The following is a 15665-nucleotide window of genomic DNA, read 5'->3' as shown; positions in this document are numbered from 1 at the left end:
ATTAGTCCCTGATTTACTACAGCAATTTTCCATTTATATTGATATAAACCTGATGAAACAGGATTGCAAAATAATTGTTCAGAATGGCTATCCCTGCACAAGATTTCTAATAGTTCTTACCTTTAAAGCTGACTTGGCTGTTTCGTATTATTAATACTCTGCTTGAAATCTTTAGTAATAGCATTCCCCTTTTTTATGCTAGCAAAAAAGATCAGGATCAGGGCCACTCTGTTTGACTGTTCACTAATTGAAATGAGAAAGCAAAGAAATATTAATTAAACCATGGATGGCAATGTAATGACCTCATTTAAACCAACCATGCAAGGAAATTCAGATTTAATGCTGAAAAATAGGGCTAACAGTTGGAGCCAATAGATGAACCTTATGTGGAGGGATATTTACACACTAAATAACTACATTTTGGTTTGCTCTGTTTCATCAGCTGAGCAGTGATTGGAATATGGATCTTGTTTTAAAAAATAAAATCAGAAGAATGCACAGCTAAATTACTATCAGCTTCTGAATTTTAATTAAATACTTACAATATATTTTAGCTTTAGTTCCAAAATATATTGCTATTGTACCATTTGTTCACCTTTTATACAATATGCATGCCTGAATTTCTACTGTTTCATGGGTGTGTGTGTGTGTGTGTGTGTGTGTGCACATGAACCTTTTTTTTTTTTTTGGTATATGAAAGTATTTCTAGCTTAGAATACCTTTTTTTCTGTAAAGTATTTCCTGTTTTACAAAGTAGACACTTCCTTTGTATATGAAAGCATTTTTTTAAGAGACTACATTTGTGCAATCTTTTACACAAGATTTTGTTTATAAATTATAAACATAATTTATACCCTCTAAGGATTGTGAGATTTTAAGACAACATCATTTGTTTAGTTGTCAATTTCATCATAAAGAAGGATATGAAACTTCATCTACACATTAGTTTTTTGACAGGAGCTCTACGTAGATCTAATGACCACTGGAGTTTCATCACCTCTGCTGTTAATCAAAGACAAGTGTCCATGGTCTATAACCTGGAAATCCTGATTCTGCATCCTGGCACTTCTAATTCCCCTCATATATTCAGCTGAAAACATACACATGATGGAGGATTGTGTGAGTGTGTGTGTGTATGTGTGTTAGAGAGAGAGGCGAGAACTATTGGAACTTTGTAGTGCTCTGTGCAGATTTAGGAGCATGTCTAAATTGTAAGATTCACAGTATAATTCTGTGCTTATCTGCTTAGAAGAGTAAGTCTCACTGAGGTCAGTGTGTTTTACTCTGAGGAATAGGATTACACAATTGGAGATTATAATTTTATAGACCTGAAGTTCTTTCCCCCACCAGGTGTCCTCTTGATATGTTCAAATAGAGCTTCTATCTAAAGTCAAAATTATCACTTCAAAGAATATTTAAGTAACATGTAACTTTTACAGATTCAAAATCATTATTTAATTGTGTATGTCACTGACACCTGGCTGGACAAATTGATAGGAATATAATATTCTTCAATAGGCTTTCTATACAGTTGAATCACTGTCTTGAGCATTGGTAAGTTATGTTGGCTTCCCAGACAAAGTTGGGATTCTGGTATTGTCCTCCCTGCTTTCCTTGCAAGAATTACATTACTCCTAAAGACATTTCACCTAGATAGTAGTAGTAGTAACTGGAAGATATTAGCAATTAAAAACCAATTGCCTACGTCTGCTTCCTAAACAAGACCTTTGAATGGGTTGTTGCCAGATAACTCCAGATATTTTAAAGTAAAACTGATTAGGAATGGAGTTCTGCATCCCTCTAGATGTTACTGAAGTACAACTACTGCAGACTCAGTCAGCGTGGTCAATATTAATGAATGCAGGAACTTCAATTAATTACTGCCTGAGTCCACAGGTTCCCCATCCTTCCATTATAGTTTCAAGTTTTAGAGTAGAATTTAGTGTAATAATGTCATAGGATGGAGTTTACTAACACAGGAACTGGAGGATAATGTGACTCTGTTTACATCTTTAAGCAGTCTTTAATACCATCAGCCATGTTTTCCATTTGGATGGGTTTTGTAGGTTGGGATGTTGAGTTGTTAATACAGCACTAGTTTTGCTCTAAGCTATTATAGATGGAAGTTTCTCATGGCAGTGGCAGTGAGGATATTACTCTGTTTGATGGAACGTGGGTTTGACTCAAGACAGAGGGGAGGAGAATGGGAAGGTATTACAGAAATGATATCTGACGTCTGAGAAAATGTGAGAAAGAAACTCAAAACAACCTTGTTTTTGTTAGGTAGAAGTTGAAGTAGGGAGGGGCTTTGATGGATTTTCAGGATTCTGTTTTAATAACTTGACCACATTACAGTACATTCTAAGACTCCTAGTTACTCCTCTTTGCTGACTTTGCCAAACTTGGAGGGCTTATATCAATTTTGAAAGCTTCTCTACTTTCTTGTTAGAGAGGCCTTCTAGACTTAGAATATGGTGACAGAACCTCGAGGCACCCCTGTCTGCAGAACAAGTGGCTGAAGCATTATTGTAGCATTAACCACAGGTAGCCACAGAAATAACAAACCTGCACAACATTATGATTCAGTACTTGAGACAAAGCTTACCTCATCTGGGAGCAGTCCCACAAGTTGCTGCACAGCCAGTGTTGTTCTGTTCTCCTGGAAGTTTACCAAAGAAGTTGGGAGTGTGGAGGGGAGAGACAAGATCAATTCCTGATTTTCACAACTCAGTATGAATTGTTTACAGTGGGCAGGTCAGCAGCATTTCCTACAGATTAGACCAAAGTTGTGTTTGTTCTGAGTCTACTGAAAGAAGCAGCAGCCAGATGGGCAGTTCCACTCATTGACAATAATGATACCAATTTAGACAGCTATCAAAATTTTATGCAAAGATTTAGAGCTGCATTTGATGATTCAACCAGAATAGCAACAGCAAATTGGGAGATCTGACAGCTGACATGAGGAACTCAGCGAATTTATGACTACATGATTGATTTCCAGGTTTATGCCTTGGAATGATTTTCCCCTGCTTGACCAATTTCAGGAAGGACTTTCCAATGAAATGAGGGATGAATTGGTAAGACAGGGCACTGCAGAGAATTTGGAAGAGTTATTTCAACTTTGTGTGATAACTGATAGCAGTTTGGAGGAGTTGAGGCACAGAAGAAAGACCGTTTTGCACCTTTTCATCATCCTTTCTTCCTTCCTCATTGCCTCCTTGGATTCTAATGATGTGCAGCCCATACAAATAGGAGCAATAAGAGATCCCTCTTGGCAGCAGAGAAATCGCAAAAGGAGACTTCGAATTGTGTTTTTAGTGTTGCACACTGAGGCATGTAGCTTTCTTGCTCAGAGTCAGCTAGAAGTACTGCAGGTGAAATATGTCACCTTGTGAGTAAATGCCCAGACCACTCCAAAACTTTGTCTTCAAGAAATTTTGCAGTTTCCCCTTCCAAGAACTCCACAGGAGATCCTCAGACAATTAAAGGGAACTTGGACACCCCATACCAGGCAATTGCAATTGCAACCAGGCAATATAATGCCTATTAGTCTTGACACCTCCATAGGCTTGCAAATCCAACTCTCAGTTCATTTGGACTCTGGGTGAATGCTAATTTTATAGATGAGACTATTGTGCAACAATCTGGCTTGCCTTCAGAATCACTGGAAAAGCCTGTGCATTAGGAGATGAATTGACAGCAGAAGACCTCTTAATTCAGGTCCCATTCTGCAACATATGACTCCTCTGGAACTGAGTATAAACGACAATGAAATATTCTTGCAATTGTACTTTACTGCTTCCTTGCATGTCCCAATTATGTTTATTTATTTATCAAATTTTTATCACCGCCCATCTCCCCCAGATGTTGGTGTCGACTGGCTTCAGAAACATAATCGTAATATTCGCCAGAAGCAACGGACAGTTTCTTTTCCCCTCCAAAATGTCAACAGCACTATTTGCAGGCATTTGACCCTTTTCCTTCTCTCCTTCTCACACCACTGTCTGAACTTCCTTCTTTGTCAGAAAATTATGCAGATTTTCTTGAAGTTTTGGGGAAGAAGCAGTATCTACCTTACCTTCTCTTTGGACATGTAACATACCATCAACTTAATATTTAGATCCCAGATGCCAGCTAAAAGGCAATATTCAATTAAGAGTTAGCAGCTTTAAAAGAGTTCCTAGACAACAATTTGAAGAAAGAATTCATTTGCTATTCTTCTTTTTCCACATCTGCACTCTTATTTTTTAATTAAAAAAAGAAAGATGATTCTTCACTGACACTGTTCTATGATTATAGGCTTCTAAACTTGGTGACTATTAGGGATCACTATCCACTACCTGTAATTTCAGATCTGTTGAACTGCCTTCAAGAAGGCCAGCATCTGCTTCAGAGATTGCACAACTCTTTCTAGACCATATTTTTCAGGTCATATGGTTTTCATTTTACATCCAGGTTCCCTTCCACTTGCTGGATATTCATGTTCATTTGTCATCATCTCATCACTCAGAATTAAATGGGTAATCAGAGGACACTAATGCTATGCTGGACCAATTTTTGCATTGTTATGTTTTCTTTCTACAGGACAATTGACCTGATTTGTTGTCATTTCCAAAGTTTGCATACAATAATTCCCTGCATTCTTTGACCAGCATGTCTTCTCCCTTTCAAACAGTTTTTGGCTATAATCCCCACCATTTGCTCTCTAAAACTGTCTTGATTTTCATCAAGAGAGACAGGCAGCATAGCTTCTCTTAGAATAACAGATTTAGCCAAGGCTTCATAAAATATATGGAAGATGTACATTGGCAAGAAGGTAGCAAGATTGCTTGGGGAGGAAGATTTGGTATGGTTTTTACCTTCTTCCTGTCCATCCAAGAAACTAGACTCAAAGTTTATTGTCCCCTTCCCTGTCATAGTTCAGACTAATCCAATGGCCTTTCATTCACACTCACCCATGCCCTAGTCACCTCCCGTTTGGACTATTGCAATGCACTCTACATGGGGCTGCCCTTGAAAAATATCCAGAAGCTTCAGTTGGTTCAAAATCCAGTGTCCTGCATAGTTTTGCACAAGCCTAGACTTGCCCATATGTCACCTCTTTTGTGGGAGCTGCATTGGTTGCCAATTTGCTTCTGGGTCCAATTCAAGGTGCTGGTTATCATCTTCAAAGCCCTACATGGCTTGGGGCCAGGTTATTTGCAGGACCACCTTTCCCCAGTCACATCCACCCAGCCCACCAGAGCAGGGAGGCAGGGCATGCTGCAGGTCCCTTTAGTTAGGGAGGTACATCTAGTGGGACCAAGGAAAAGGGCCTTCTCCATAGTGGCTCCTTCCCTTTAGAACATCACTCCCCCAGATATAAGATTGGTCCCCTCCTTGCTCCTTTTCCAGAAGGCCCTGAAGACGTGGTTCTGTCAATTGGCCTGGGGACCCCAGGCTGCTTCGGAGCCAATGATATGAATGCCAATGATATGAATGTGTTTGCTGCCACTAGGGTGTGTCTATTGTGTTTTTGTGTTTGTATGGTTTTTAATTCTGTAAGCCACCCAGAGTCATCATGTGTGAGTTGAGCAGCCTTATAAATCTGTTAAAAAAACAAACAAATAAATATAGATTTGCAATTGTCCATCTCCATGAAAGTACCCTTGATGTTTCACTTTTTTCCTTGTATGGGAGGAACCTCCCTATCCTTCACATTTTCTATCTTGCCTTCCTCCACCAGTTCTCATAGATGAGAAAGAGGAATATGAAGTAGAATATATTTTGGATTCCAGACCCGGCATAAGTATTTGCTTCACTGGAAAGGCTACTTTGACATGGAGTGGAAGGTGGAAGAAGACATTCACATACCACAACTTTTCTTTTTTTTATAATTTTATTAAAGATTATAATTACAACAGTAAAAACTAATACAAACTGAAAAAAGTAGAAGAGTGAAAAGAAAGAGAAGGTGCAGAAAAGAAAGAAGAAAAAAATAGAAGTAGAAAAGAAAGAAAAAATAAGAATATTGTAAAGAAAAAGAAAAATATATAAAGAAGTGACTTCCCACCTTCATCACAAGTATAAACAATTTTAGTAACTTCTCACCTCCACTTAAAATACAACAAATGATCTTTTCTTCCCATATCCCATCTTTTATCTATAAATAAATCCATAAAGCATCGTCATTTCAGTCCTGATATCAGGAAAAGTCCGTTAAGGGTTATCAGAGATAGCATATCTGTTTTACCCTTGATCAAGTAAATCAACTTTATATTCCTTCCTTTTACTTCTAACAATCTTAGTCTTTAATTCCTTCAAATAATGTTGTAGAACTTGATTTCTTTTAATGTTTTCTTTGTCCCTTCTCAAAAAAGTCTTCAAAACTTTAACAAGCCTCTTTTGTAAATCCCATATAGGAAAATTATCCAGATCACTCTCTTGGTTTGTTGTTTGTATATCCCTTTTAATTACTAAGACATCAGCCAGTTTCTTTTGTATGTCCAGTGTAACATCTTTTTCTATGTCATTCTTGTAGCTTATCATAAATCCACCCTCAACTCAGTCTCAGTCTGTGAGGTAGAACTTGTTCTTCTTCCATAACATCTTTTAGACACATGTCTATCTATGGAGGCAGACACTATTAAAATTAATTTCTGGGTCCATTGTTCAAAAATATCCTTCAATATGTCCAATGTTAACATATTGTGCTTCATTCTCTAATCGTAAGTTTAAGTATTCTTCTCCTTTAACTGTAATCTTTAGTTCCCTCTAGTGTCCAGTTTTTAAAATCTTACCTTATGTTTTTTTTAAAAAAAAAATTCAAAACAAAAGGGAAGGATTCCTTGTAATTAATTCCAAAATCTTATTTCAAATTTATCTGGACTCTTAATCTGTAGCTTTCTAAAATCAAAGTTTTAATCACCCTTTTGCTGTTTATTAAAAAAAAAAAGATTTTTTCAAGTCCTTAAACTTGTATTTAAAACTTCTTTCACTAAGAATTGAAGGAAACTCACCCAGTACTGTAAAACGTGTCAATCCAAAGGTTCCTAATACCTGAAAAGCAGTTAACAAGCAATTTCCAGAAGTGATTAGAAAAGGAAGTATACAAACTTAATGTCCTTTCAACAGCACTTACTGCGGTTTGAGCAAGATGGCTATTCCCTTGTCTCCCAGAGCTCTAAACCCACCAGAGACTGCTATCTTGCAGTCTCCTCATGAGGAGCAGCTGTCTGGAGCACTTGTGGGTGATCTCAAGTCCTCTCCTTGTCCAGAGGAATTATTGAAGAGCCGATCTACTTGCCAGCTCTTCATTCTGCCACAGTCGTCTGCTCCACTTTTCACAGAACTGTCTTCAGTTCACCAGTTCTTCCCCGGAAGTCCCACATACCACAACTTTTCCACCAGTGCCACTGGAAATACCCACACAAGCCCCATTCCTCTGAACTGTCTCCAGACTCACCAGACATGATCACCAGGAAGAAGACTCCTTGCTTCCTGCCATATTGGTCTCTCCAGTTGCTGTAGCTCGGCAACAAAAGAGGGGAAGACACATTCAAGCTTTGGGTAAATGTTCCATTTCAGAGTTATTTGTTGACCATGATGAGCTACCTGGTCTACTTCACACATGGGAGGAAGGAGTGACTGATGGGGGAGATGGCATGATGGAATGTGGGTTTTAATCAGAGGAGGAGGAGGGAAATGCCTGATTATTACAGAAAAGATATCTGAGGTCTTGGAAAATTAGTAAGCAAGAGAAAGAAACTCAAAACAACTCTCCCTTGATTGTGTTAGGTATAAAATGAAGTAGACAGAGGCTTTGATAGGTTTTACTATCAAAGATTATCTAAGATTATGCTACAATACCCTAGCCACATTAAAATACATTCTAAGACTACTCCTGTTTCCTGACCTTGCCAACCTCGAAGGACTGAGACTCCCATCATTTTTGGAATTACATTTTACCTCCCAAGCTGTTCATATCAATCTTAAACCATTAGGAGAAGGGGGGGGGGGTTGTTTGTTTGTTTTGAGATGAGGCCAGAGTTGTCACCAATATACAGGTATTCAGATGATAACCAGGTCTCTCATTTTTGTCAGATTCAAGTGAGGCAGTAGAGGTTCTGAACCAATATCTAATTGCTGAAGAAGGGCCATTTAACTGAGACTTTATCTAGACAAGATGGAGATACTGTTGGTAGGTGCTTTATCTACTCAGCTGAATGGTGCTTAGAAATTTCTTCAGTGGATTAATTAACTAGATTAATTGCTTGTAAATGTTCTTTTGGATACATTTTCAAGGAGGCCCATATAGTTTTTTGGAGCGAAGCTTTTTTTTTAACTACTTAAAGAGAAATGCTAATTATGATTGTGTAGGCTATGACCACAGCAATCTACAATTATTCATACTTCAGTGACCTCTTATTGGAGTTACTGCAATGTATTATCTACTCTTCCCATTGAGTTGGCCTATGAGGGAATGCTGTGAGACACCCACCATGTGGAATGGCCATAGAAATGATGGGGGGGATGGGCACAGAAACAATCATCTGTGGGAGTCCCTTCCCTCTGGAATATATTGCCCATGAAATTCATAGAACCCTCATGCTTCTGTCTGAAATAAGTTCACAAGCACTCACATTTCTCATAGAGCATTTGGAGTATAACACAGATTATTTTTACCTGTTAAAGTTGCTTATGGTGTTCAGTTATTTATGTTACATTAATATTTTTATTATTTTATTTTATTAACGTAAACTGTCTAAAGTCTTGGGAGTGGTGTGAAGGCTTGGTTATACATTTTATTAATAAATGATATGTAGTGATGCTACCTCTGAAAATAGTCCAGAAACCAGCTGGTCACAGATAAGCCAGAGGGTTGTTGACTGGGTCTATACAGTTTGTTCATATTATGTCCTTTCTGATTTCACTTCCCATTCATTTCTGAGCCCAATTTGAAATGTAGCATTAACTTTTAGAGTCCTAAATGGTCCAGAGATCCTACTAGATTATTAGCTCTTTCCAAAACAATTTGTCAGCAAAGGTAGGAAAGGTTGTGGACTATTTTAGGAGGAATTTGCAGTCCCTTAAAAACTTCATAGAGAGGCTGCAGGTGCTTTTTTGAAGCCAGTTAGTACCATCACACTTCATTAGCATGTCTAGCATCCATTATATCTTAACACTAAAGCAAACTTAAACTTTTCAGGTTTAGTGGTAGATATGGTTGTAAAGAAGTAAGTAGCAAAGGAAGTGTAAAACCAAATTTTCAATATGGAATAAAGGCAGAGGCATGTCATCACATTAAACAGTTTAGATAGAATGGGCTTATACTGTTAATAAATATGATACCTTACAGATTAAAAAGGGCAATGACTGGGTTTTAATTTACTAATGTGGGTGTGAGTAATAACATAATAAAACATTCAATTTCTGTAGAAAGTTAAAAGGAAATCATTGCCTGTTTATTGGTTCATTTTGTAAATTGAGATCAATGACATTTCTCTAAGAAAAGCATGAAATCAATTGTTAAATAGCATATAACTTGTGATCTTTAGAGTAAATTGTAGTTTATTTGACATGAATCCATGAGACTTCCATATACTGAGCTGCCTTTCTTTTTAAGGCATCTCCAGATAATTTTTGTAAAACCATTTTTAATGTATCTTAGAATAATCTGTTTTTCATGTCCACAACTGCCTGCATTTGCTGTTATGCAAATAATCCAATCAAGCAAATGGAAAACAAGAAGCCATAATCAGGAGGGCTTGACAAACAGTAACCTTAGAGTTTTAGGGGAGAGCCCTGGATTTAGATTTATGTTCCTACCTGCATCTGTTGAAGCAATTGATCCATTATGAAGCACTTGAATAGGTCAATTTCCGACAAGCAGTATAAATTGGATCAGATGTGGCAAGTAATTGATGCTGGTTTGATTTAAATGTGTGGTTCCTGTAGTTCATTGCTGGTAGAAATCAACCTGGGCTGTTGAAACATGTTAACATCCCTGTCTCCTATTCTTGTGTTTACTTATCATGCTGTGTTTGAAAAGACATCAGTGGATTTCTTTGATACGTGAAGATACAAGTCTCATTTTTGTCCTGCTTTTTTTTTAAAATGAATGGTGGAAGTGGCAGCAAGTTGTTGCTGTTATTGTTAATTCTGTAGTGCATTATGAATAGGAACAAGAGTCAGAAGCTGCTGGGAAGAAATTGCTCTCATTCCCACATTTAAAATCTGTCATCTACCTCTGAAATTGAGTTGAAAAATAGCAGTTGAAGACCATGGGGGTGGGGTGGGGGGCAGGGGATGTTAAGGGTAGAATAGGAGATGTTGGTCTTCCAGTCCCATCCTTAAAATCCTTGGGGGGAAACATGAAAAATTTCAGCTCTAACCCTCCAATGACATCCCTATATCACCAGATGATGCCCTGCACTCCCTGAAATGTCAAAAGGCTGAGTTGTGGGGCACAGCCCTTCAAACATTATCTGTTTTTTGTGTATGATAAAAGGCAACATAGGATGAGAAGATGTTAAAACCTACCATAATAGTCTGGTTTGTAAAAGTAGGCATATCAGAACTGCAAAAATCTGGACAACCACTAGATGGTAGCAGATGCATAGAGGGTTTTTTTTTTTTTCATGCCTTGTTGCTATCTAATGGTTGTCCAGATTTTTGCAGTCTAGATATAGTAGTTCTACTAAAAATATTAAAAGGGAGTCTGAAAACTCTTAAATCTAGGGAACCAAAACATCACAATGTTGAGAAAAGAACCCTGTGTTGGCATCTGATCTTTGGTATAAAAATGGGGATAATGTATTATATATTATTCTTTATTGTTATTGCTAAGAATTTAGTTTTCCCTTCCTTTCCTTTTTTTCCTAAATATATTATATTATAAAATATGTCAGTTTTAAAAAATAATTTCAGAAACAGTGTTCTGTGTCAGTGACTATACATCCTACCACATATCTATGGCTGTTCTCCTTTAAAGTCAGAATTTTCAGAAACGGTGTTTCTGAAATTTCTAACATCAGAGAAGAACAGCCATAGATATGTGGTAGGATGTATATCGGCACTAAGTTGAAAGATTTCCTCCTAAGTACCTTCAGACAATGCTGGGGAAAATCCCTATCTGAAATTCTGGAGAGCTTGGTATGAATAGTCTTCCATGATATAATGTACACTACCTAGACCACAGGCAACTGAGCAGGGACTGATTGATTGGTCAGTCAGAAGCTGACGTGAACAAAGGGCCAATCAGAAACCAACAACACCAAAACAACCAATCAGGATTGGGCACAAACAAAGAACCAATGAGACACCAGCCCTTACCAACCTGCACCAGTCAGAAAGCAGCTCAGCTAAAGACCAATCAACAGTCAGGACACCTGGCTATTCAGACAGGAGCCCAGTCAGTCCTTGCTCAATTGCCTGTGGTCTGGCAAAATGTCTAGGCTACAGTCAATAAAATCTGAAGCCCAACACTGCCCAGCAGATACCAGCCATGAAAGCCTACATCAGTATATAAAAATTAATTTATCTCCATATTTTTGTTATTAATTATGTATATGACTATGTTTTCTAGATTATATTTTCCACTATAATTCAGGAGCTATATTTTTATAAGATTGGTAACTATACTGACATTTACAATATCTTAATTTTTTTAAAAAAATGTACAGAGATATTGAAGATAAATATTTGCTAATGCTTTATTAAATCCAAATAAGAAAATTAATCTTCACAACTATTGTCCCCTTTTTGTAGATTTAAAAGCTTTTACAGCATACCAGTTTTCTATCTCTGCCTGCACAATTGTTGGCTGCAAAAACAGTACCCAGGTCCCTGTGCTTACAGCGGAGCTCCCACCAATTCATGTGGATGTGCCAGACCTGATAGTTTTGGATTCTAGAACAATAGAAGCACAGTTAAGTAAAATTTTCCTCTTTTTCCCCAGTAGTTTTGGACTGGGGCAATCTTGGTTAATAGAATAGCTCTCCTCTTGAGTTAACTATGCCCAGTTCAGGATCCCACAGTTCAAAAAGTCAGTGACAAATTGGAGCAAGTTCAGAAGAGGACTGCCAAGTTGGTGAAGGGTCTGGAAACCAAGCCCTATAAGAAAGGGTTAAAGGACATAAGGCCAAAGTCCTTTTCTACCTGTGTCACATATAGTATCAATTTATGCAAGAATCCTAGTGAATTCAGTCATAAATAAGGTCTGCAACATGCATTTACTATGATTAAATGCACAGAAGTGATTAGTATAGTGGCTCTGTAAATCTGTGATTACCATTTGCCAAGTTAATTTCCATTAGTCTTTGTGCTATCAGTGTAACCTATATATGGCCATAGCCTCAGTGCAAACAGTGGTACAGGAAGAAGGTTTGCGATATGATCACAGTATAATTTTCACTCTAAACATAATGTCAAAATAATTTGGGCCCCAGCTGCAAATTTCAAATAAAAAAGTTTTCTATGTTGCTTTATTTGTTCTTCAGTACTTACCCAAAATTGCTTGATGACTAGATTAGCTTTCACTCTTTAAGTAAACATTATATATTCTCCCACTGCCCACTTTAATTGTTCAACAATTATATGTTGCTTCTTTTTCCAGGTGGAATGCACCAAAGGAAGTAAAAGGAATGGTACACAGCTACATTCTGTACATTGCCAAAAAAGAGAAAAATGTCAAAGTTTGGGATGCAAGTTATAACTCTACAGATCTTTTTCAGAACTATACTATACAAGACCTTTCCCCTGGTACTGAATACTTCATCAAGTTAGCAGTAAGTTGGGAAAAATAATAATGTGACAGCTGAGCAAATGATAGCTTCTGTAGGTTTGTATCTATATTTTCTTTTTTCTGTTGTGATGGAAGTCAAACTGGTTAAGTTTTCTTATAGCACATTAAAGGAAAGGAATAAATTGAATGTTTGTTTCAAAAGAGGTATGGGGAAAGTCAAGTTATTTGTGACCCAGATCAAATTGGATCACAAAGACAGAAAGGATTTGGCAATTCAGTACATAAAAAATCATAGTGAGAACAAGCAGATCTGAAAAATTGGCTCCATTTTACTTTCTCTTTTAGTGAATTGGGTATTCTGGCCTGGTTCTGAGTACACAAAATGTAGATTTATATTCTGCCTTTCGTTCAGGCCCTCAAGGTGGCATACATAGCATTGCCTCCCATTTTTCCCAGAACAGCAACACTGTGAGGTAGGTTGTACCGAGAGAGTGTGACTCCCTGTCAGATCCCCCCGATCAAAGGATTCACGGAACCCCTTATCGGAGCCTCTGCCATCGTTTCCTTCTCAATGGGTGTGGACTCTGGGTCGCCAGATGGGAGGGGGTGTGAGGTTGGAGTGTGAAGTGGATTATTATGGCTATGGGAGACATCAAGGACAATGATGCTGTCATCAGAGAGGATCATGCTGTACGCAAAGGTGGAAGAAGAAAAAAAATGAGTTGGAAGAGAGCTCAGGGAGCGGGGAGAGTGAGAGTGAGACGGAACCCCGACTCAATACTACGGAGTTGGAGAGCGCGCTCCTTCCACTCAATTTCATGCAAGAGCCTCAGACTCCAAGCGTGATAATAGAGGAACCAGTGAACGGACCTTTGCAATCAGGTGCCAAGGAAGAGGAAGGAAGGGCCCCTCCACCTCTAGAGGCACAAGTAAGGGTGCTGAGCCTGGGACCGGGGTCAGACCATGATGGGACACCGCAGGAAATGCGGGGATTAGAGGCGAGGATGACTGCTATGGAAGTGGTGCTGCAACAGGTGTCAAAAACCCTTGAGACCATGGTGTATCCTCCAGCAGAGATTTCGACCCAGCTCTCCAGAGGGGCATCGCGAGGAAGGTAGCATACTCTAACCCCAACCCAAGACTTTGAATCCCCTGTGAGGTGCCGACAGAGCGGAGGCCACCAGGAGAGCCAAGGCGAGTGGAGGAGAGCTGCAACCAGCGAGATGCCTGCAGTGACCCCCAAAGAGATACAAGTTAAGTTCAATGGCAATCCCCAACAGCTGGCGTTCTTTTTAACCAATGTGTCCATCTACATGAAGGAATATGGGTCCTGCTTCCCCACTGAATACAAAAAGGTGAGCCAGGTGGGTGCGAGGCTCCGTGGAACCACTGCTGAGTGGTATGTGCAGCTGCACGATGCCATGGCCCTGGAGCTGAACAACCTGTGAGATTTCTTGAAAGCACTAAGAGAGCGGTTCGAAGACCCACTTGATAAGATGAAGGCGAAGGCGGCCATCCAGCAACTTAGGCAAGGGGGGAAAAGCGTGGCAGAGTATGCCATGGAATTCTAAGCTCTGGCTGGAAAAGTTATGGACTGGTTGGAGACCACCAAGATCGACTACTTCAAAGGGGGCTTGCAGCCAGAGGTCTTAAGATGGGCACTCTGCCGTGGAGACCCCCCTACTTTGAAGGAGTGGATCTGCCTGGTGGGGGAGGTCGAGAATACTCAATACCAATTTCGCAGACAACTCCGAGCACAAGCGATGGGGAGAAATACCAGAGCACCGGGGCAGTTCCCCTTTGCCCAGTGAAAGCTATTCTGCGACAAACAGGATCCAAAAGACCACACCTGGAAGAAAGGTGGCGGTTTCAAGTGTGGCAAAGACACCCACCGAGTGGTGGAATGCCCCCGCCGAGAGCCCGACACACCGAAGGGAGGAACCAAGCCGACCAAAACCCCACCCACAAAACGCAAGGCAACAGCTGTGACAGTGCTGGTGCACCGAGACCCAGATGTAAAAGCGCTGATGGAGTCAAGTGAGGACTCCAACCAGGAGGAGTAGAAGCTGGTGGGAAACAAATTTTACCTGTTCTAAATCGCGCCTGCGAGCAGGTGGAAATTTCTGGGCACAACATGCCTACTTCTGAAGAGGAAGACAAAGAAGACCCTCTGGTGAGTGATGATTGCCCCACCTTGTTGGTCAGAGTAGAACTAAAAACCTTACGAACCCAACACAAAGCCAATTTGACAGCGATGTTAGACTCAGGGTGTACAAAATACTTAATGCACCCTGCTTTAATTAACACACTAAGCCTCAAAACTAAGAGACTTAAGCAACCCATCATTTTTACCCAGATGGACAGTTCTATTGCCCACCCAAAATCTTCTGTGGTTGAGAATGGGCTATAACCTGGGTCTCCCTGCTTCTTGTCCAACACCTTTAACCATTATGCCATACTGGTTCTTTTTTTCAACAAAAAATAATTTAAAATCCATTGAACCCATTTAGGGGATTGCATTCAAATTATGAACAAAATGTTCAAGAAGAAAATATGCAAATGTTATGTTCTTATCTGAAGGTCTTTCCCTCCCCAGTTGGTCATGCATCATTGCAATTCCTAAAGACAGATTGCAATACCTGGGAGTCTCCTAATGGAAGCCTCTTTTTTTCAGCAGTTCTATTTTCTTGTCTTCCCAAATGACCCACAATGGTGCATGTACTGGTAAAGAGGTTTAAATATGTTTAAAAAGGAGAGAGAAGATCCATCAGTAACCTTCTAAACACAATAAAGCGTTTTTTAAAAAAATGTTTTTAATTGGGAAATGCAGTGCTTGGCGATATCATTTAATGATAGTGTTCATTAAACCAAAACAGAAAAGAGAAAGGTTGTTTCCATCATGTTATGCAGCAAAATTCTTTTGCATCATTGACATAGAAAC

The 15665-nt window shown here is 39.2% G+C and overlaps 1 protein-coding gene across 1 annotated transcript in view; it reads left to right on the top strand.

Annotated features, from left to right (window-relative positions):
• The window catches only part of USH2A (usherin), a 513845-nt gene that overhangs the window by 225601 nt on the left and 272579 nt on the right, over window positions 1-15665 (top strand). The window contains exons 32-33 of the mRNA XM_063288775.1: window positions 11749-11908; window positions 12596-12767. Of these exons, the coding sequence (XP_063144845.1) occupies window positions 11749-11908; window positions 12596-12767 (332 nt within the window). The remainder of the gene's footprint in view (window positions 1-11748; window positions 11909-12595; window positions 12768-15665) is intronic.

The sequence above is a fragment of the Candoia aspera genome, chromosome 1, assembly GCF_035149785.1.
Source record: "Candoia aspera isolate rCanAsp1 chromosome 1, rCanAsp1.hap2, whole genome shotgun sequence".
Lineage (NCBI taxonomy): Eukaryota > Metazoa > Chordata > Lepidosauria > Squamata > Boidae > Candoia > Candoia aspera.
This window is presented reverse-complemented; position numbering and strand designations above follow the sequence as displayed.